The sequence below is a fragment of the Phodopus roborovskii genome, unplaced genomic scaffold (assembly GCF_943737965.1).
Source record: "Phodopus roborovskii unplaced genomic scaffold, PHOROB, whole genome shotgun sequence".
NCBI classification, from domain to species: Eukaryota; Metazoa; Chordata; class Mammalia; order Rodentia; family Cricetidae; genus Phodopus; species Phodopus roborovskii.
Window position 1 is genome coordinate 10,034,322 of NW_026126602.1, and position 23,417 is coordinate 10,057,738.

The following is a 23,417-nucleotide window of genomic DNA, read 5'->3' on the forward strand; positions in this document are numbered from 1 at the left end:
TTACTTTGCTTCTAAGAGAAGATAACTCTGCCACAGGTAACTACTCCTCAGATTACATTTTCTCTGACCAGGTGATCCCTTCATTTTCTTTCCTTTTAGAACACCAGGTAGTCAGCATCTACCTTCTGTAGTTACCAGTGGGCTATTGAGGGACAGAAGCAATGGCCAATAGTGTCAGACAGTTGCAACTTAGTGTTGCATTTTTGTTTGTCATATGCTTTGTTGAGACACTATAATCCACCCTTTTGGACAAAAGCCCCTCAGACAATCTGAGACTGGACAGACTTGGTTAACTTCTTCTTAAGTCAAAGAGGAGAGAGGCACTACTTATCCTTTTCTGTCATATCCTCTTAAGTCTTTTATTGAATTTGATAAAGAACTGTCAGAACCTGTGGTGACTAAGTGAGTTGTCTGTTTTAGGTGACTTGGCAGAGCTGGTAAACTTGCTCCAAATTTAAAAGCCCACAAAAGCTCACCTTAAAGAGGACAAATTATAGTGGAATCTCATTTCTCCATTTAGACAGAGGTATAGAAAGCATTTCTTGATAGCCCTTATATTGCACGATTATCTGCTGTTGCAGTACTGCTTTTTATGTGAGCTAGCATTGGATTTTTAATGGCTTTCCCCATTTTCTAGGAAGTACGTGACCACTATTGCAGGCCCACAGTCCAGGGAGAGATTTCCACTTTCACTGTTCTCTGGAAGGTTAACAGTGTGTGAAACTGTTAAGCCCATGCTCATTGAAGAATACAGAGAACAAGGATCTTTTGTTTTTCATTTATTTGTTATTTTTTTTTTTAATGAAAGCAATATCTGGAGGGTGGCTTCCATCTCGTCATTACCGTGATCTCACCGCTTCATCAAAGTCTCTCCATGATTTCCTCACAGCATCTGCATGGCTTCCCCTTAACCTTCCCATGACCTCCCCACAGTTAACCCCTTGGTTCCTCACATCCACCTCACTGGGCTCCTCCCTGGAACTGACCAGACACCACACAGCACCCTGACAGCCTCCCCAGGCCTCCTAAGTCGGCCAGCTCCGTGCCACTCTCTCCTGGCAGCCTCAGCCAGAGACAGGGACTCATGTGGAAAACTCTTTATCATGCTGTTTCTGTGATTATTTTAATAGTCTTCACACCCTGACTGTTTAACTTTCCTCTCCCCAACAAACCTGCACCTACCTCACCATTTGTGGTTAATGTATTTCCAGGCCTTGTTTCTGAATTAGAAAGAGTCATTTGGAGAGTTGGGATTTTAGTATCTCATGTCTCATGATAGTCTCTCTCATTTTCTTCACCCTATTTGCTCTCTTTCCCTCCTCCTAGTGAGACAGGTTGTGCCTTTAATTATAGCCGCTGCTGATTGGATTCCTTTTTTTTTTTTTTTTTTTTTTTTTTTTTTTAATTTCCCTTCAGATTTTTTCAGTCTTGCCTGTTTTCAGCAAGGCTTGATGAGAGTCATGGGTTCCATTAGGGGAATCTCACTGGGCCAGATTCTCAAGGTTAGAGAAAGAAACATCCCCAAATTTTAGATAAAGATGATGTACAAAAATACCTTTGGATATAGACTAAACCAGACCTAAGAGAGCCCCTGTCTTGGAGCTGGCTCTGAGCCTTTAAAAGGAGCCAGAACTGTATTCCTTGATGCACCTGATTGGAAAAGCCTGATTTCAAAGAAAGCCATTCTCGCCTTTGCTCTAACCTTTAATCATGTTCGCCTCATTTCATCTGGTGCTAGATATAGGTTGAATCTGTGTTTTCTAGAAGGAATCTCCAAATATGTCCTTGGGAAGTTCTTTGTTTTTGTTTTCACAAACATGTTCGGCGTAGAGTAACATAGGATTTTGGTTCTTTCCGCCTGAGCGTTAGGCCACTCCAGTCACAGCCATCCTTCTCAATGACTTACTGCAGTGATTTGGCTCCAGAAAAGTGCCTTTTTGACGTGAAATAGCTGATATAAATAAATGCACACACAGGCTTCATTTTACTACATAAAGAATCCTTTATAAAATATATTGGCCTAGAAATGTCAAATGTCAGCCTTTGGGAATATAGCCATGTTATTCCAATTAGTTCTGCATGAAAAAAGAACAATTTCTCATAAATACAAAATTTTTTTTTGGTGTATTTTATAATTCTTTAAGTTAAAATGCTTTTAGTGCAGCTTCTTGATTAACTTACTGAACATTGTGTACTCTAGCCTTTTCTCACAGCCATGCTCATTATTGGTTGAGTGACTATCTGTAACCAAAATGCTAAGTGAAGAGGCAATGTGTTTTTCTTCACATCCTTTCTGCTGTGGAGAATATGTTTATTTACACGATCACTTTTCTTTGTAATAAACGCATAGTAAACCATTTGAAGTAAATCATAAAGCATGAGTTATTAGGGTTAGAAAGGTCGGTTAGTGGTTAAGAGCACTTGCTGCTCTTGTGGAAGACTCAGGGTCAGTATCTGACGCCCATATGACATCTTACCACCAGGTAATTCTAGTTCCAGCGAATTCAGTGTTCTTTTCTGGCTTCTGTGGCACACATAAATACATGCAGCCAAAACACTCACACGCATAAAATAAAAGTATATATACCTTTAAAAATAAATCATGGATTGTCAATGATTTTCAAGCATGTAACTCAAATGTTAGAATTTATAGTCATGGCCAAGGATGTTAAAGCAGCGCTGAAAGGCAAGGATTGTTATAGATATATCTCCTTCTCAACAGGATCATTATAGGCATCTTCCATTCATTTCTCATGTGATGAGTAAGTGCTTAATCATGGACTATCTCTAACTGCTGCTAGGAACTCTTACTTAAAGAGGATTTCATCGCATTTTGACCAGGTTATCTTCACAGTGTACTTCATCCATAGGAGATATCTATAAGTAGTAAAGAAATTTTTTCATTGCTCAAGTCACAAAGCAACAGAAACACCCATTCCCATTCATTTGATCTCATCTTCAAGTCGGTTCTCCCAAACTCACAAAAGACTGCCTTTGAGAAGGATAGTGGGGTCTTGAGCATTTATACTTCTGAAGAGTTTGAACTGGCTTCTATACTACCAGATTTCCTTCTAGGGGATTAGTCATCAGATGACCCAGTCAGAGAGCCCACCTTATTCTTCTTATACAATGGAGCAGTTAGTCACCTAAGATGTTCAGCACCTTCCACTGAGCTTGGTGACTCTCTTCAATGGTAGAGTTGTGTTGCTGTGAGCCACATGGCAGCAAGTAAAGGAATAAAAATATGGGTTGATTTGAATTTTAGTAAGCTACCAGCTTAGCATTAATAATTAATATTAAGTCTCTGTGTGGTTATCTGGGAACTGGCTGTCCTAAAAGAAAGTCTCCACCTACATCGTGTAATTGCTAGTACTGAAATTATTGTTCTTTTATAAGAAGACTGCTTAATTTTGGTGTGTGAGGGAGGCCCTTTTATTTATTAGCAAGCTTTTTGTAATAAAGTTTATTAAAAAATAATAAAGACAAGATGGTAGAATGATATGAGAAAACACTAGTTTTGTTCTGAGAATGAATGCTCATTCTCATAGTTTTCTTACATTTACTAGAGTTCCCTGCATTGAATATAATGCGGTTTTATTTGACAGAAAGTTTACAAAGAAGATTTTGAGAAGGAGATTAAAGGAAGGTCTTCACTGGATTTAGACAAGACTCCTGCATTTCTACATGTGAAGTATATCACCAACCTGATGAGGGAGGTATGTCCTTGAACAATTATATTAGATGTCACAAAAGAAGAAAACCAAGGAAGTAACTCCAGAAACATCTACTTAGCAATTGTCTATTAATTGCATATTTGAGATGTAAACTCTTTATTCTGGTCATCACTAACAGAGCTTGTATTTTCTTAACATAGGGAAGTGTAAGTTAATACGTTGAAGGAAGAAATTATCCAGATTATCTGGAAAAACTTGAAAGTTATTCTGCTTTTGCATTGGGTTTCTAGTAAAGAAACTTTGTGGGTAGTGAGTTTTATAGCTTCACAGCATCTAGGTTTTCCAAAAACATTAAATGAAAGCTTGACTCTTTACTCACATATCCATATATATCATTATAGATACACAGAATTATATATAATTTATACTATATAAACTATATATGGTATATGTAATATGATAACATGTAGAATTACACACACATATATGTATGTACATTTGTATGTATATATAATTTTTTATTTAGGGAGAAGTGAATGTATACAGTACCCCACTAACAGAATATACAGTTGAGTTTTCCATATTTGGGGAAATCTCGGGGATAAACACATCTGGAGTGAAAAGGCTAAGCCTTGTCTTGAGAAACCTACTTTCTTTTTATTTATTTATTTATTTATTGGGTTTCTCTGTGTAACAGCAGCTCTGTCTGTCCTGGAACTAACTTTTAAAAACAGGATGGGTTTGAACTCAAGAGATTTGCCTGCCTCAGCCTTCTTGAATTCTGGGATTGAAGGAATATACCAATATTGCCTGAGTGAGAAAGACCAATTCTTTGAAAGCTTAATTCTCTTAAATCTGGTTACAATAAAACATATTCTACAAACAACTTTAATTAAAATTTTTAGTCTAAATTTTTAATTTAGTTTATGTGTGCATCTGTGTACATGAGTGCAGTGTCTGAGGGGGCCAGAAGAGGGCATCAGGTTTCCTAGAACTGAAGGGTGACACACCCAAACTGTCAACCTAAGTCAGGTCCTCTGGAAGAGCAGTTCATGCTCTTAATGACTGAGCCATCCCTCCAGCCTGTTGGGTAATTTCCCTGTCATGACATTTGATATCAGAAATAAGGTACTCACTTGGGAAAATCTGAATATATGATTTATTCAAAAGTTCTTTCTCTTCTATGTAGGGAAAAATTAGAATTTGAACACGGGGCAGAAGAACTCATTGTTGTGTTTTGCTTTTATCTACATAGAACTCTTCTTGAAATTCTAATTAACACTTGACTCAGTATTAAGATATTAAATTTGTTGAATATTAAATTTCATAGCTTTAATAAATCAAGACATACTTGTACATCAACACTAAAATATTAATTCGTTTCCTTAAAGTGGCTCAAAACTAACTTAGAGCTCTTCTAATTATACTGTGATATGCTCATTTAAATGATTATATGCTAAAGTAATTTAGAATATAATGTGAAAGTAGAATATAAAAAGAAAAGTGAAATCCCATCTAATTTTTAAAAAATTAAATTAGAAACAAGCTTTCTTACATGTCAATCCCTGTTCGCTCTCCATCCTCTCCTTCCTTGCCCTCCACTGACCCCCCCATCCCATCCCCTTTCTGCTGCCCAGGGAGAGTGAGGCCTTCCATGGGGGTTCTTCAAAGTCTGTTATATCATTTGGAACAGGACCTAGGCCCTCCCCCTTGTCCTCCCAAAGTCCATTCCTATACTAGGGATAAATACCAGAAGCCCCATAGATTGTTCAGGCCTACTAACTGACATGCATGTTCAGGGGGTCTGGGCCAGTACAATGCTGGTTTCCCAGCTCTCAGTCTTGTCCAGATCAGCTTTTTCTGTGGGTTTCTCCAGCCTGGTCTTGACCCCTTTGCTCATCACTTCTCCCTCTCTGTAAGTGGATTCCAGGAGTTCAGTTCAGTGTTTAGCTGTGGGTGTCTGCTTCTGCTTCCATCAGCTACTAGATGAAGGCTCTAGGATGGCATATAAGGTAGTCATCAATCTCATTATCAGGGAAGGGCATTTAAGGTAACCCCTCCACTGTTGTTCAGATTGCTAGTTGGGGTCATCCTTGTAGGTCTCTAGACCTACATTTCCCTAGTGCCATATTTCTCTTTAAACCTATAATGGCTCCCTCTCTTATGGTATCTCTTTTCTTGCTCTGCTCTATTCTTCTCCTGACTCAGTCTTCCTGTGCCCTCATGTCCTCCTCTCCCCTCCTCTTTTCCCCTTCTCTTTCTCCTAACTCCTTCTTTCCTCTCCCCCCCCACTCCCAATTTGCTCAGGAGATCTTGTCCCTTTCCCTTTCTCTGGGGGACTATGTATATCTCTCTTAGGGTCCTCCTTGTTTCCTAGCTTTTCTGGCATTGTGGATTATAGGGTTGTGATCCTTTGCTCTATGTCTAAAATCCATATATGAGTAAGTACATACCATGTTTGTCTTTTGGTGACTGGATTATGTCACTCAGGATGGTTTCTCCTAGTTCCATCCATTTGCCCACGAATTTCAATATTTCATTGTTTTTTCCCCCTCTGAATAGTACTCCATTGTGTAAATGTACCACATTTTCTCTATCCATTTTTCAGTTGAGGGGCATCTAGGTTGCTTACAGGTTCTAGCAATTTCAAATAATGCTGCTATGAGCATAGTTGAACAGATGTCCTTGTTGCATGAACATGTATCTTTTGGGTATATTCCTAAAAATGGAATTGCTGATTCTTGTGGTAGACTGATTCCCATTTTCCTGAAGAACCACCATACAGATTTCCAACATGGCTGTACTAGTTTGCACTCCCATCAGCAGTGGAGAAGTGTTCCCTTTCTCCACATCTCCACATCCTCATTCTCTCCAGCATAAACTGTCTTTGGTGTTTTTTTTTTTTTTTTTTTTTTTTTGCCATTCTGACAGGAGTAAGATGGTATGTCAGAATTGTTTTATTGTTTTGATTTGCATTTGCATTTCCATGATGACAAAGTATGTTGGGCACTTTCTTAAGTGTCTTTCAGCCTTTCAGCCATTTTACATCTCTCTATTGAGGATTCTCTAGTTCTATACCCCACTTTTTGGATTCCACTGTTGCGGATTCTCTAATTCTGTATCCCACTTTTTAATTGGATTATTTGGTGTTTTGGTGACTAGCTTCTTGAGTTCTTTGTATATTTTGGAGATCAGCCCTCTGTCAGATGTGGGGTTGGTGAAGATCTTTTCCCATTCTGTGGGCTGCCATTTTGTCTTGTTGACTGTGTCCTTTGCCTTACAGAAGTTTCTCAGTTTCAGGAGGTCCTATTTATTAATTGGTGATCTCAGTGTCTGTGCCCCTGGAAGTGGTTCAGGAAGTGGTCTTTTGAACCAGTTCGTTCAAGGGTACCTCCCACTTTCTCTTCTAAGAGGTTCAGTGTGGTTGGATTTATGTTAAGGTCTTTGATCCATTTGGACTTCAGTTTTGTGCATGGTGATAGATATGGATCTATCTGCAGTCCTCTACAAATCAACATCTAGTTGTGCCAGCACCAATTGTTGAAGATTCTTTCTTTCTTCCATTGTATAATTTTAGCTCTTTGTCAAAAAGCAGGTGTTTGTAGATGTGTGGGTTAATATCAGGGTTTTCTATTGGCCTTTTGTGCCAATACAAAGCTGATTTTAAGACTATATCTCTATAGTAAAGCTTGAAGTCAGGGATGGTAATGCCTCTGGAAGTTTCTTTATTGTACAGGATTGTTTGGGGGTATCCTGGGTCTTTTGTTTTACCTTACAACGTTGAGAATTATTCTTTCAAAGTATGTGAAGAGTTGTGCTGTATGTTGATGGGGATTGCATTGAATCTGTAGACTGCTTTTGGCAAGATTGCCATTTTTACTAAGTTGATCTTACCTATCTAAGAGCATGGAAGAGCTTTTGATTTTCTGGTATCTTATTTAATTTCTTTCTTGAAAGACTCAATGTTCTTGCTATACAGGTCTTTCACTTGTTTGATTAACATAATATGAGGTATTTTATGTTGTTTGTTTCTATTGCAAAGGGTGATGTTTCTCTGGTTTCTTTCTCAGCCCCTTTATTTTCTGTATGTAGTAGTGCTACTGATTTTTTGAATTAATTTTATTCCTGCCAATTTGCTGAAGGTGTTTATCAACTGTTGGTCTTCCCTGGTAGAATTTCTTTGGTCACTTAAGTAAACTATCATATCATATGCAAATAGTGAAAGTTTGACTTCTTCCTTTCCAATTTGTATTCCTTCAATCTTCTATTGTTGTCTTATTGCTCTAGCTAGAACTTCAAGTACAGTATTGAAGAGATATGGAGAGAGAGGGCAGCCTTGTCTTATTCCTGATTTTAGAGGAATCTCATTGAGTTTCTCTCCATTTAGTTTGATGTTGACTGTTAGTGTACTGTATATTGCTTTTATTTTGTTTAGGTATGTTCCTTTTATCTCTGATCTCTCTAATACCTTTATCATTGTTGGATTTTATCAAAGGTTTTTTTCAGCTTCTAGTGAGATGTTCATGTGGTTTTTCTTTTTCAGATTTTTTTATATGGTGGATCACATTGATAAATTTTTGTACGTTGTATCATCCATGCATCCCTGGAATGACGCCTATTTGGTCATGGTGAATGATTACTCTAATGTGTTCTTGGATTTGATTTGCCAGTATTTTATTGAGTAGTTTTGAATCAATGTTCATGAGGGATATTGATTAGTAGTTCTCTTTCTTAGTTGTGTCTTAGTGTGGCTTGGGTACCAAGGTAATTATAACATTGTAAAGAGAGTTTGGCAATGGACTTTCTGCTTCTATTGTGTGGAACACTTTGAGGAGTATTGGTATTAGTTCTTTGAATTTCTGGTAGAATTCTGCTCTGAAACCATCTGGCCCTGGGACTTTTTTGGTTGGGAGAACTTTGATGAGTGCTTCTATTTCATTAGGGGTTATAAGTCTGTTTAAATTGCTTATATGTTCTTGACTTAATTTTTGTAAGTGATATCTATCCAGAAAATTGTTCATTTATTTTAAATTTTTGAATTTTTGTGGAATACAAGTTTTCAGAGTATGACCTGAAGATTCTCTGATTTTCCTCAGTGTCCTTTGTTATGTCTCCCTTTTCATTTCTGACTTTTCTAATTTGCATGTTCTCTCTCTGCCTTTTGGTTAGTTTGGATAAAGGTTTGTCTATCTTGTTGATTTTCTCCAAGAACCAACTCGTTGTTACATTGATTCTTTGTACTGTTTTCTTTGCTTCTACTTTATTGATTTCAGCCCTCAATTTGATTATTTCCTGGCATCTACTCCTCCTAGTTTATCTTCAACTCCCGGGATTCTCTCTCTTCCATCTCTTTTATTCTGTCAGTTATGCTTGCATCTGTAGTTCCTGATCATTTACCTAGCTTTGCTATTTCCAGCATTCCTGTAGACCATGGGGTTTTTGTTTTTTGTTTTTTTCTCTCTCTCTATTTCAGCTTTCAAACCTTTTGCTGTTTGAATTGTTTCTTGAAATTTTTGCTTTATCTTTTCTTCCATTTCTTTAAAGGATTTTCTCATTTCCTCTTTTAGGGTCTCTATCATCTTCATGAAGCTGTTTTTAATGTCATTGTCTTCTGCTTCATCTGTGTTGGTATGTTCAGGCTGGAGTAGAGTCCCTAGACTCTGGTGGCATCATATTGTTTTTCCTGTTGTTGAATGTGTTCTTATATTGTTGTCTTCCTACCTCTTCTTCCAGTGGATGCAGGTGGAATCTCTTCCTCTCCTGGTGAGTTCGGGTCCAAGGTTCTCTTTTGGAGGATTCAAGAAGGTCCAATACTCCAATGGGTCTCAAGATAGGTGCAGACAGGTCTGAGAGTCTCCTCTCTTTGTGGGTTGAGGTGGGGCTAGTACTGCAATGTGAGCAGACTCTGGATGGTTTGATCTGCCTGGGGTGAGTCTACCTGCTTCCCCCCCACCCCTACCCTAGGTAAGGGGGGACTAGCACAGAGATGTCAGCTGACTCTGGATTGCTTGGGCAGCTGGGGCAAGTGGACCTGCCTACAGTCATCAAGCCAGGAGATCCCAAAGAGCTATTCTAAATTTTTGAATCAAAGAAATGATTCCTTTGAAAGAAATATCTTAAGCCAGTGGAAGGAACTGAAGCATGATTGCCATCTGGAGGCATCTTATTGTGAACTTTAATAAGGAAATGACAGTTGGCCTTTGCCATTTAAGTGGCATCTCTTGTGCTTTTTTTTTTGGTCACTTTTTATTCTTGTAAATTGTCTTTGAAACCAAGAAGAAATAAATGGGAGTGTCCTGTTGCTGTTCTACATCTTAAAACTATCATCCTCTTTGTTTTCATGCTAAAGCGGGATCTTCCAATCATTTGCATACGGATGAGGAAGTGAGATTAGTCCCTTCCTTTTAATCTTTTCTTCTTTCTTAATTGGGAATAATTTTATCCTAGTTCTTTTGCAGGAAGTACATAGATCAATAATGCTATGAGTTTCTGATAATTAAAACATAGCAAGATTCAGTTGATAACATTTTGGACTTAGGATTCTGAATGTCTGAACCAGACAAGAAAAGGCCGATAAAACTATTCATTGGATTGGGCAGCTTGGGGCTGTTATAACAAAATCTTGTAGACTGAGTGGTTTCAAGTCAGACAGTTCTCCTGGTTCTGAAAACCAAGCCCCAAATGAAAGTGCTGGTGGATTTGGCTCCAGGTGAGAGCCCTGTTCTTGCTTGCCCATGACTGCTTTCTGACTCTGTCACCACAGCAGAGGAACAAGGTGCCTCTGGTCTCTTTTTCTGTGGAGACTTTAGTCTCATCTTGGGACCTACCCTCTAACCTCACCAAACCTAATCACGCCCCAAAGGTGCTAGGGCTTCAACACACGGATACTTAGAAGGGACACAAGTATTTCCTTTATGACAGCTAGTCTTTTACTTAGTTATTTAGAGATATCTAATTGAAAAAGCCCCTTGATTACTTAATACAATTATAAATTTCTACATATAACCTCTTAATTGTAAATGGATTTTATGCTCCATACTTTATGGCTTTATATTGCCATGTAGAGCCTCCAGAGTGTCACTTTGTGTTTTAAAATGTATATTTTATGTAAGGCCATTGGCTGCTCCAGTATTTTGCCTGATTTTCCTCCATTGCCCTTTGGCGTTAATAGGACATTTATTTTATTTCCTTTTGTCAAGATGGAAATGGAGACTAAGTTACTCAAAGGCCTCCTAAAGGTCACATGACCAAATAAGTAGAAAGGCTTTGACTTTCATCAAGGTCATTTGACTGAGAGCTATTTCCAAAATCACAGGCAGGCTTGACAAAGTCCCCTAAAGCTATTGTTTGACCAGAAATTAAGGAAATTTATTGATTTATGATGAGGGTGGGGCATGTGGCATGACAAGAACTTCAGAATTAACTGGGACATGATTTCTTATCATTAAAGGGAATTATAATTTTTTATAGTCATAAGATTAAACTTGGTTTGATTGGATAAGATATTGTTTTATAATACAAGTAAATATGGAAATAAGCAATTTATCAGTAAAGAATAACTTATATACAAGAGTCTGTAAAGCAGCTGTGCCTGTTTAAAATATAGTATCAAAGGCTGGGATGTAGCTCAGTTGCCAGAGAGCTTGCCTAGCACCCACAAAGCCCTGGTCTCCACCACAACACCACACTAAATGGGTGTGGTAGTACATACCTATAATCCCAGCACTCAGAAGGTAGGGGGAGAAAGATCAGAACATCAAGGTCATATTTGTCTATGTAGAGATTTCTGGGCCAACCCAGGCTGCATGAAACACTAAAATAAATAAATAAATAAATAAATAAATAAATAAATAAATAAAATGATGTTAAACAGACATTAAAAATCTATGTTAAAAATTTTCAGCTTTTTTCAGATCTTTGAATAAAATGCAAACTTAAAAATACCTCTGACTACAGCAACCTTTGGTTTTGTAAATTTTTCCCCAGTAAGTTCTTTTGGAAATTTACATTAAATAAATATTTTCAAGATCACTTCAAATAATAAGAAGCATATTTTTTCTTAGCATTTTCTTCAACACTTAAAGGGAAGATATCTATTTAAAGAAGTTCAATATGATGCCAAAGGATATTGGGAGAAAGGATGAAATCCTGGTAAAAAGTAGATGCCACTTTGAGTTTGATAGAGGAGAAAATTAAATGTCAATGGGAAAAGGCAAGAATGGCCAGCATCTAATTTTTTCCTTCCTACCAATATTTTCTCCTGTCTGTGGTCTCTAGAAGACATATAAACTGGCATATGAGTTAAAGTAATTGCTGAGATATCTTCAAATGAAATATTCTATTCTTGTCTTATAGAAAGAATATAAAAAAGATTTGGAAAATGAAATAAAAGGGAAAGGAATGGAACTTAGCTCAGAAGTCCTTGATATTCAGAGAGCAAAGCGAGCATCTGAAATGGCTAGTGAGGTAAGTGGATTTTTTTTTTTTTTTTTTTTTTTTTTAGCATTTCAGAATGAGAAAATTTTCAGCTGTTTTCTCTACTGATACAGCTTCCTCAAAGGTTCCATATGATTTGTATGTGTAGATAATGATAAATAGCCATGTTATAGCAAGGCTTTTCCCAGGAAGCAAATTAAAGATAATTCCATCACCAAGATCTGTCTTCTATATGCAGTTGGTGGTGGAGAAAATGTTCGTTAGAGATATCTGTGTCATAGGCAAAATATTCCTGTGGGATTTTACCTGGTTCTTTAAAAGCAAGAAAAAGGCACACAATGAGTCAGGTCCTCATGTCCTGGCAGCCACTGCAGCTGAGCAGCTTGTGCTGTTCTGCTCTTTAAGCAATACAAATTTCTAGTCTTCAGCTGGTTACTGAATAGCTAAACCTCTGTATGGAGTGAACGTAGCTGCTTCTCATTTCATATGAACTTTATAAGAAGAAATGAGATGTCCAAGAAGTAGTTTCAGTGTCCTACTCCTTATATTATCATTCCTTTGGTGTCACATGGTGTCTTTGATGAAACTCTTCATGGTTTAAAAGCTTCACATGCGCTAGGGAACCGGGAACCTTACTTCAGGCACCTGGCACACTCTGGACCTGGTAAGAGATCTGGCCTCTGCTGCATTGTCCCCACCCACTCTGACCTAAGAGCCCTGATACATGTTCCTGACCATATATATAAACCTCCAACACCTTGTAAGAAACCCAGTCTCTTCTGCTTCAAGACTGTCCACTCTGATTCAATTCCCAAATCAAGAGACAGACTATCCCACTGAATTAGAAAATTGTATCTACCTTTTTGTTGTCTACAACAAATAAACCTCACTTTTTTGACTAGACATTGCCTTGGAGTGAAAGATGGAAAAAATAATCTAAGCAAATGGGACCAGGAAACAAGCAGGCATAGCTGTTCTGAGCTAACACAAAATGACTTAAAATATAAACTAATCTAAAGAGACAAAGAAGGCCTCTTCATTCCAATCCATCAAGAGAACGTTATGATTCTAACACAAATCCACCAAAGTTGTCTGCACCCAGTTTCATAAAGCAAACACTCCTAGGCATTAAATCATAGATTAACCCCAACAGGTTACAGTAGTGACTTCAATATGTACTTTCACCAATGGACAGAATATAATCAGAGAAATAATGGAGCTAAATGGCATCATAGCCAAATGAACCTGATGGATATTTACAGAACACTCTACACAAACACTACATACAGAGTAACATCTTTTTGGCCAGTATTCCATTGAAATTTCTTTAAAATAAATAATATATTAAGACACAAAGCAAATCTTAACATATTTAGGGAAATTGATGTAACTCCATGCATTCAATCTGATTGCAATCAAGTAAATTTTGGTTAATAAATAACAAAAACAACAGAAAATAAATAACAGAAGAAACACCAAAGATATGCAAATTCATGGAGATCAAACTACTCAATTGTCAAGTATTTGAACTTTTGAGCAATTTATGGAAGAAATAGGAAAAGTTTTGGAATTAAAAATATGAAAATATAACTTACTAAAATCTCTGGAATAAAATGAAAAAGAAGTCTTCAAAGGAAATATATTGCTATGAGTGCTTACATTAAAAACGAGATGGACTTCAAATAGATAATTTAATAATGCACTCAAGAGGTTTGGGAGAACAAGGACAAACCACACGGAAAACAGTAGATGGGAAAATAATTGAAAGCAGGGCAGAAATGAAAGAACTAAAGACACATATGCAAACAAGACAATACAAAGAATCAATGACATGAAGAGTTAGTTCTTTGAAAAGGTAAATGAGATTGAAAAACCTTAGCCAAATTAGCTAAAAGGAAAAGGAGCTCAAAATTAATAAAATTAGAGATGATTTGGAGACATCACAACAAACTGAACATAGGCACACATGAAAAATATCGTTCACTATGACCAAGTTGGCTTTGTCCCAAAAAGGCTGGGATTGTTTAACATATGAAAATTGATAAATGTAATAAAATTCGTAAATGGACTTAAAGACAAAATATATGATCATACTAGATAGATATAATTCTTTTGACAAAGTCATAATAAAAGTCCTAGAGGCAACAGGATTGGAGAGAACAAACCTCAACATAATAAAGGCTGTTAGATATGTCAAACCCAAAGCATTTCTGCTAAATGAAGAAAACCTCAAAGCAATTCCATTAAAATCAGGAACAAGAGAGAGCTGGCCACTATCTCTTAAAGTTTGGCTAGAACAATAAGATAAAAGCAGGAAATAAAAGAGATAAACATAGGTTAAAAAGAAAAACTTTCCTGTTTGCATTCTTCAAAGAATTGATAAATGGAAATTCATATGGAAACAGGAAAGACTGCTAGTAGCCTGAGCAATCTTCTTTAGTTGTGGCAATGTGGTCAGTCTACATTGAAGGGTCAATCTTGTTATTGCTTGTCAATTATATCTGGAGAGTTTACATGTTCCCCCCAAGAAGGGGAAAGGGACAAGAGCTCCTGAGAAAATTGAGAGCATGGGGGGGGTAGCGAGGAAGGGAGGTATGAAAAAAGAAAGGGAGAAGAGGAGTGAGGAAGAGAACATGAGGGATCAGGAAGACTGAGTCGGGGGAAGAATAGAGGAGAGCAAGAAAAGAGATACCATAATAGAGGGAGCCATTATAGGTTTAAAGAGAAAACTGACTCTAGAGAAATGTCCAAAGATCCACAAGTATGACCACAACTAACAATCTAAGCAGTAGTGGAGAGGCTACCTTAAATGCCCTTCCCTGATAATGAGATTGATGACTACCCTATATGCCATCCTTGAGCCTTAATCTAGTAGCCAATGGAAGCAGAAGCAGACACCCACAGCTAAACACTGAGCTGAACTCCTGGAATCCAGTTACAGAGAGGGAGTAGTGATGAGCAAAGGGGTCAAGACCAGGCTGGAGAACCCACAGAAACAACTGTCCTGAACAAGGGAGGGGCTTATGGACCCCAGACTGATAACTGGGAAACCAGCATAGGACCAACCCAAACCCCCTGAACGTGCATATCAGTTCGGAGGCCTGGACAATCTATGGGGCTTCTGGTAGTGGATCAGTATTTATCCCTAGTATAAGAATGGACTTTGGGAGCCCATTCTACATAGAGGGATACTTTCTCAGCTTAGACACATGGGAGAGGGCCTAGGCCCTGCTCCCAATGATATAACAGGCTTTGAAAATCACCCATGGAAGGCCTCACCCTCCCTAGGGAGCAGAAAGGGGATATGATAGGGGATTTGTGGGGGGCAGGGGATGAGGGGAGGGAGAGGGGTCTGGGGTTAACATGTTAAAAAAAAGCTTGTTTCTAATTTAAATTAAAGAATACTTTTACTTAAAATGGTAGGATCCAGTGAATATTGAGTTATTGAGTGGTAAGACGGTAGTAGGAATAGTAACAAACCAGGCTTTAGGTTAGAAAAAAAAAAAAAAAAAAAAAAAAAGACTGAAGTGGCCATATAGAAACAAAGACTAGAGAAAGCTATCCTTCTATTCCTAAGTCCTACTGATGATGGATTCTGTGTTTGCTGCCTCCTTTTCCTCACTGTGGATCTCCCATCATTGAGAGATGCTTATCCCCATTTCACAGACAAGAAGGATTGGCAGGGTCATCTGTAGTGTCACATAGCTCGGCTGCTGAGTCCTCCGGTCTCATTGTCTGTCTTCTTCTTATAGTATGAGCCCATCTGTATCGCTTTTTCTGTCTCCCGGTATCCATGGTACATTCCATGGAGATTCTTAGTCAATAATTGCTCTTTTGACAGTATAAAAACATCTCTGGTGAGAATAGTGTTGCTAATTATATATACTCCCCAAATTACTTTATGATCATACATAGGAATAAACATTCATTCTCTTGGACATTGGTTATTTACCTTTTTTTCTTCGTATGTGTGTGTGTTGTACATTCATGTATGTGTGTTTGTACATGTATGTGGTATGTGGCCAGAGGTTGATTTTGAGTGTCTTTTGTTATTGCTCTCTACTTTATTAACTGGAAGGTCTCTGCTGAACCCAGAGTTTACTGATTTGTTTAGGCTAGTCTATGTGACTTCTGGGGGATCTAAAGTCTAATATAATGTTTGTATAGCAAGTGCTTTATTTACTGAACCAACTTACTGCCCTCCTTTGGTCATTTAAAAATATTTGTTTTTTTTAATCATTCACTGCAAGTATATGTTGTCCATGGATTGACTTAATTGTGTTTAATGTTGCTTTTATAGAAAGAATACAAGAAAGATCTGGAGTCAGAAATTAAAGGCAAGGGAATGCAAATTGACACCGATACTCTTGAAATACAACGTGCCAAAAAAGCTGCCAAGATAGCCAGTGAGGTGAGTGGAGAGGATCACACAGACCTCAAAACTCCTATTTTCATACTCAACAAATCATATCAGCAACTGGATTGTGCATGGAAACTCTCAAACTTTGTCGGCTGGTCTGACAGTTTGGAATGGAAATCATTTCAAATCATGATGCTTATTTGAAAATTTATAGTTTTCATTTTGCTCATAGACTTTAAATACATCAAACAAAGCTTGGGAAGAGACATTTTAATAGAATACACAAGGATAAATGCACACATGGACACACACCCTAACATTTTATTCCTGTGTCACACATTTCATGTTAGTCTAGGGTATGATAAATATTTTTGTAGTGCATTTTTTTGTAGTATAGTTCATATTCTGCTTGGCACATTTGTGTTTCCAATGTTTTGAGGAAAACATAGAAAACACATGTTGAAATTTTAATGTGTGAGTACAATCTTTGTTTTTATGTGATTGTGTGTTTAGAAGACATTGTTTGTCACTTTATATCTCTGCTTGAGATTGCTAAAGTCAGTTTTTGGGTTAAGAAATGATTTGTCTAGAATGACCATGTACATTCATTCAGTGCCACTTTCTCTTCATATAGTACATATGAAGACATGGGCATAACACAGCTGTAGGGGTCAGAGGATATGCACATTTTCTAGGGATATACCTGGGATCATGTTCCAAGCTTCCTGAATCTTCCCAGTGATTCTGAGAGTATGGATAAGTCACTGGAGTTTGATAGTATTTAGAATAAGTCAGTTTTATAGAAGAAATGTAGAAAGCTGGTATGCAGATTAAAGAGTGTGACTTGCTTATCTCAAGGTTTGGTAGTGGGCCTTCACTAGGGCTACTCTGGGAGACACTGTGGGACTTACAGAATAATTGCCAGTTTTAGAAGTTCATTGGAGAGACTTCCAGATATGCATGTATGATATAAAGACAAGCATGATCTTATATATACAGAGACTTAAGTAGACCTTAAATGCAGTTACATTGCATAATTTCCTTTGTTTTGTTTTCACTTACTATTGCAGGTTCTTTTTCATTACTTCATTTAGTTAGTCTAACTCTTTAAGAAAAATTGTGTATTTTATAATGTGGATGTGAGTGGAAAGCCATCGAAACTTCCGAAACTACTGTTATATGTGTAGATCTCAACATGACATGCTAAAATCAGAACACACAATCTCTCCCCTGTTTCTTCTTGTCTCTTCTGCCTCTTTAAATGGTACCAGACAAGTCTTAGATGTCATCTTGATCCTGATTATTAGTTATACCCTGTGATGCTATTCTAAATCCATTTACATTTCCCTGCCCCAAATAAGGTACCATAGCTAATATCAGGACTGATGCTGTCATGAGTGAGCTATGTCAGAAACACAGCTGGATATACTTGTGACTTTCCACAATGTCAGCATAAGCTGAGTAACACTGAATTCATAAAGTTAATCACTTTCAATGACAAAAATTTGTAATAAAACCCACCCACCTTGGTAGCTTGGTCAAGGTAAATGAAAGTTGTTTATTCTAATTAATTACTGTTCAATCTTAATTACTGTTAAATCTTATACATTATGCATATATACATAGTACACACACACACACATCTATGGTTACAGACTGGAATCAAGTATAAGAAGCAGCAGCAGAATGCAAAGTTTAAGGGGTTTTGTAAGTGGGCTAAGAGTCTGTGTAGATAAGAAATGAACTGGATCAGCATGGAGAAGGAGCTGCTGGTGGAGTTGAAATCAGATTTGAGAGTGGAACTGCGGAGACCAGAGGTGTACAGGCAAACCTGGGTCCCGAGTGGAAAATGGTCATCAGGAGGGAACAGATGGTGTTCAGGGAACAGACCTGATCGGGTCCAGGTTCAGATGGGGGTGAACAGGTAGATGGGTAAGCAGTTGGGTAGCTGTGTCAAACAGTTGGGAGACTGAATCAGTTCAGAAGATCCTTGATCCTTGATCATTGGCACACACCAGGCATGAAATTTCTGGGGCTATTCCACCAGTCAGGTGGTCATTGTTTATGAAGGTCAGGTGAGAGCAGTACACTCTTGTTCAATCTGGTGTGCCCCATAAATTCTTGAATTTTCCTGGTATAGTTTAGCACACACATGTGCCTCTAATTTAAATTCTTCCCAATAAACTTGTAGGCTGGCTCCCTTTTTAGTCCCAGGAATGGGTCATTAATCAGTATGTGCTAGATGAGTAATGTCTGATAGATGGTGTGTCTTGGAGTCCACCCAGGGGCCACAGTCAAAATGTACTCAGAGGCTTCCTCTATAATGGAATGTGAGGGCAAGGCAGAGTCTGAGAACCCAGTATTTCTCTCTCTCTCTCTCTCTATATATATATATATATGTGTGTGTGTGTGTGTGTGTGTGTGTGTGTGTGTGTGTGTATGTATGTATGTATATAGTGAATTCTTAGCCCAGATCCTGCCTTAATTCTTGCTCTCTTAATGTGCATTTTTAAAAGTCACACAATAGCCATACTTTTTTTTCTATTTATTTTTTTTATTTATTTTATCTAACTAAGTCCATTTAAATGAAAACAAACATTTATAGACAATATTTGGGAATTTGGGAGTTGTTCTTTCCAAACTACTTCCTGCTGGTAAGAGGCGCTATCTTGGGGGATTTGAAGAAGATTCAGATATCCTAGCTGTAGTCTGTAAGGCTGCTTTGTCCAGCTGTTTTCAATGTAGGATCACATGGTGCTCTGTTTCAGTTGGTCTGCCTTGATCAAACCACATTAGTCTGGAAGGAATCCACATCTTTTCATTTTCTGTGGAAACAAAAATAGAAATCCTTTTCCCCAGTAACTTGTCCTTCAACTTAAATTTTGGAGTCAAAGCAATTTTTTTAATTTAATTTATTATTTTACATGTCGACCCCAGTTCCCTCTTCCTCCCTCCCTCCCTCCCAACCTCCCTCCCTCCCTCTCTTCCTCCCTCCCTCCTTCCCTCCCTTTTGCCCTCTCTGCCTTTCACATGCACTCTAACCACCCTCCCCTCCCATCCCCCAACCCAAATTCCATATGTAGGGGAATGCCATCCAGTTGGGGTCATGTAGGTCTGACAGGTCATGTGAAGTAGGGACTAGGGCTTCTCTCCTGTCTCTAGATTAAGGCAGTTATCCCTCCATGGGGGATATGTTCGCAAAGTCCTTTTGTGCACCAGGGATACATCCTGGATCCACTGTCTGAGGTCCCTTAGACTGCTCAGTCCTTCTGGCTGAGACCCATATTCAGGGGGCCTGAGTCAGTCCCATGCTGGCTTCCCAGCTATCAGTCTGGTGGCCCGTTAGCTCCTCCTTGTGCAGGTAAGCTGTCTCTATGTGTTTCTGCTGCCTGGTCTTGTCCTCTCCATCTGCATCTGGGTTCTAGTTCGACTCAGTGTTTAATTATGGGTGTTTTCTCCTGTTTCCAACAGGCATTAGTTGATGGCTCCATGGATAAGTTAGTTGTTGATCTCACTCTCTGGGAAGGGCATTTATGGTAGCCTTTCCTCAGAAGCACAAATTGTTATTTGGCAGCAGTCTTGTAGTTCTCTAGACCATTTTTTGTGTTCAATTTTATCTTCAAACCAATATTGGCTCCCTCTTTTATGTTCTCTCTCTCTCTCTCTCTCTCTCTCTCTCTCTCTCTCTTTCCTGTCTTCTATTCCTAACCAGGCTCAATCTTCCTGGTCTCACATGTTTTCCTTTCCTCCCCCTCGTTTTCTCCTACTTCTCTCTCCATTCGCTGCCCCCCCCCACTTCCTGTGAGCTCTGGGAGACTTGTCCCTTCCCAGTTCTGTGAGGGACTTTATATGAATCTCTTAGAATACATCTTGTATCCTAGTTCCTCTGGTGGTGTGAACTATAGGCTGGTGATCCTTTGATCTAGGTCTAAAATCCATATATGAGTGAGTACATACTGTGTTCCTCTTTATGTGCCATCCACTTGCCTGCGAATTTCAAGATACCATTATTTTTTTCTGCAGAGTAGTATTCCATTGTGTAGATGTGCCACATCTTCATTAACCATTCTTCAATTGAGGGGCATCTAGGTTGCTTCCAGGTTCTTGCTATTACAAATAGTGCTGCTATGAACATAGTTGAACAGATGTCTTTATTGCATGGATGTGAATCCTTTGGGTATATGCCTAAAAGGGGGATTGCCGGGTCCTGTGGTAAACTAATTCCCATTTTCCTGAGGAACCGCCATACTGATCTCCAAAATGTCTGTATGAGTTTGCACTCCCACCAGCAGTGGAGGAGTGTTCCCCTTTCTCCACATCCACTCCAACATGAGTCATCACTGTTGTTTCTAATTTTAGCCATTCTGGCAGGAGTAAGATGGTATCTCAAAGTTGTTTTGATTTGCATTTCCCTGATAGCTAAGGATGTGGAGCATTTTCTTAAGTGTCTTTCAGCCTTTCTGATTTCCTCTATTGAGAATTCTTTCTTCAGTTCTGTGCCCCATTTTTTAATAGGGTTATTTGGTGTTTTATTGACTAGTTTCTTGAGTTCTTTGTATATTTTGGAGATCAGCCCTTTGTCGGATATAAGATTGGTGAAAATCTTTTCCCAGTCTGTGGGCTGCCGTTTTGTCTTGTCCACTCTGTCCTTTGCCTTACAGAAGCTTCTAAGTTTGAAGAGGTCCCATTTATTGATTGTTTCTCTCAGTGTCTGTGCCCCTGGAGTTATGTTCAGGAAGCGGTCTCCTATATCAATTTGTTCAAGGGTACCTCCTACTTTCTCTTCTAATAGGTTCTATGTGGCTGGATCGATGTTGAGGTCTTTGATCCATTTGGACTTGAGTTTTGTGCATGGCGACAGACATGGGTCTATCTGCAGTCTTCTACACACCTTCACCCAATTGTTCCAGCACCATTTGTTGAAGATGCTGTCTTCATCCCATTGTATAATTTTAGCTGTTTTGTCGAAAATCAGGTGTTCATAGGTGTGTGGGTTAATATCAAGATTTTCAATTTGATTCCATTGGTCTACCTGTCTATTTTTATGCCAATAGCAGGCTGTTTTCAGGACTATAGCTCTGTAGTAGAGCTTAAAGTCAGGAATGGTGATGCCTCCTGAAGTTCTTTTATTGTATAGGGTTGTTTTGGCTATCCTGGGTCTTTTGTTTTTCCATATAAAGTTGATTATTATCCTTTCAAGGTCAGTGAAGAATTGTGGTGGGATTTTAATGGGGATTGCATTGAATCTGTAGATTGCTTTTGGCAAGCTTGCCATTTTTACTATGTTTATCCTACCTATCCAAGAACATGGGAGATCTTTCCATTTTCTGGTATCTTCTTTAATTTCTTTCTTTAGAGCCACAAAGTTCTTATTATATAGGTCTTTTACTTGTTTGGTAAGCATTACACCAAGATACTTTATGTTGCTTGTGGCTATTGTAAAGGGTGATGTTTCTCTGATTTCTTTCTCTGTCTCTTTGTCGTCTGATAAAAGTAGGGCTACTGATTTTTTTGAGTTTATCTTGTATCCTGCTAGTTTGCTGAAGGTGTTTATCAGCTGTAGGAGTTCCCTGGTAGAGTTTATTGGGTCACTTATGTAAACTATCATATCATCTGCAAATAGAGATAGTTTGACTTCTTCCCTTCCATTTTGGATCCCCTTGATCTCCTTTTGTTGTCTTATAGCATTAGCTAAAACTTCTAGTATGATATTAAAGAGATATGGAGAGAGAGAGCAGCCTTGTCTTGTTCCTGATTATAGAGGAATTGGTTTAAGTTTCTCTCCATTCAGTTTGATGTTGGCAGTTGGTTTGCTGTATATTACTCTTATTATGTTTAGGTATGTTCCTGTTATCCCTGACCTCTCCAAGACCTTTATCATGAAAGGGTGTTGAATTTTGTCAAAGGTTTTTTCCGCATCTAGGGAGATAATCATATGGTTTTTCTTTTTCTGTTTGTTTATATGGTAGATCACGTTGATAGATTTTCATATGTTAAACCATCCCTGCATTCCAGGGATGAAGCCTACTTGATCATGGTGGATGATTTCTCTGATGTAATCTTGAATTCGGTTTGCCAGTATTTTATTGAGTATTTTTGCATCAATGTTCATCAGGGATACTCGTCTGTAGCTTTCTTTCTTAGTGGTGTCTTTGTGAGGCTTCGGTACCAAGGTTATTGTGGCCTCATAAAAAGAGTTTGGCAATGAACCTTCTGTTTCTATCTTGTGGAACAGTTTGAGGAGTAGTGGTATTAGTTCTTCCTTGAATGTCTGGTAGAATTCTGCATTGAATCCATCTGGCCCTGAACTTTTTTTTGGTTGGAAGGATTTCGATGACTGTTTCTATTTCATTGCAGGTTATAGGTCTATTTAAGTTGTTTGTCTGTTCTTGATTTAGTTTTGGTAAGTGATAGTTATCCAGAAATTTGTTCATTTCCTTTGAATTTTCAATTTTTGTGGAATACAGATTTTCAAAGTATGACCTGAAAATTGTCTGGATTTCCTCTGTGTCTATTGTTATGTTCCCCGTTTCCTTTCTGATTTTTTTTAATTTGCATGTTCTCTCTCTGCTTTTTCTTTAATTTGGATAAAGGTTTGTCTATCTTGTTGATTTTCTCAAAAAACAAACTCTTCATTGCATTGATTTTTTTGTATTGTTTTCCTGATTTCTGTTTTGGTGATTTCAGCCCTCAAGTTGATTATTTCCTGGTGTCTACTCCTACGGGGTGAATTCGCTTCTCTCTGTTATAAGGCTTTCAAGTTGCGCTGTTAATTCTCTTATGTGACTATCCTGTGTTTTCTTCATATGGGCACTTAGTGCAATGAACTTCCCTCATAGCACTGCTTTCAAGGTGTCCCATAAGTTCGGGTATGTTTGTCCTCATTCTCATTGAATATTATAAAGTCCTTAATTTCTTCTTTGACCCAGGAGTGGTGCAATTGCACA

The 23,417-nt window shown here is 38.2% G+C and overlaps 1 protein-coding gene across 1 annotated transcript in view; it reads left to right on the forward strand.

The window, feature by feature from the left end:
• The window catches only part of Nebl (nebulette), a 117,856-nt gene that overhangs the window by 44,628 nt on the left and 49,811 nt on the right, over positions 1–23,417 (forward strand). Inside the window, exons 12-14 of the mRNA XM_051205639.1 lie at positions 3,606–3,716; positions 12,030–12,140; positions 16,411–16,521. Coding sequence (XP_051061596.1) covers positions 3,606–3,716; positions 12,030–12,140; positions 16,411–16,521 — 333 coding nt within the window. The remainder of the gene's footprint in view (positions 1–3,605; positions 3,717–12,029; positions 12,141–16,410; positions 16,522–23,417) is intronic.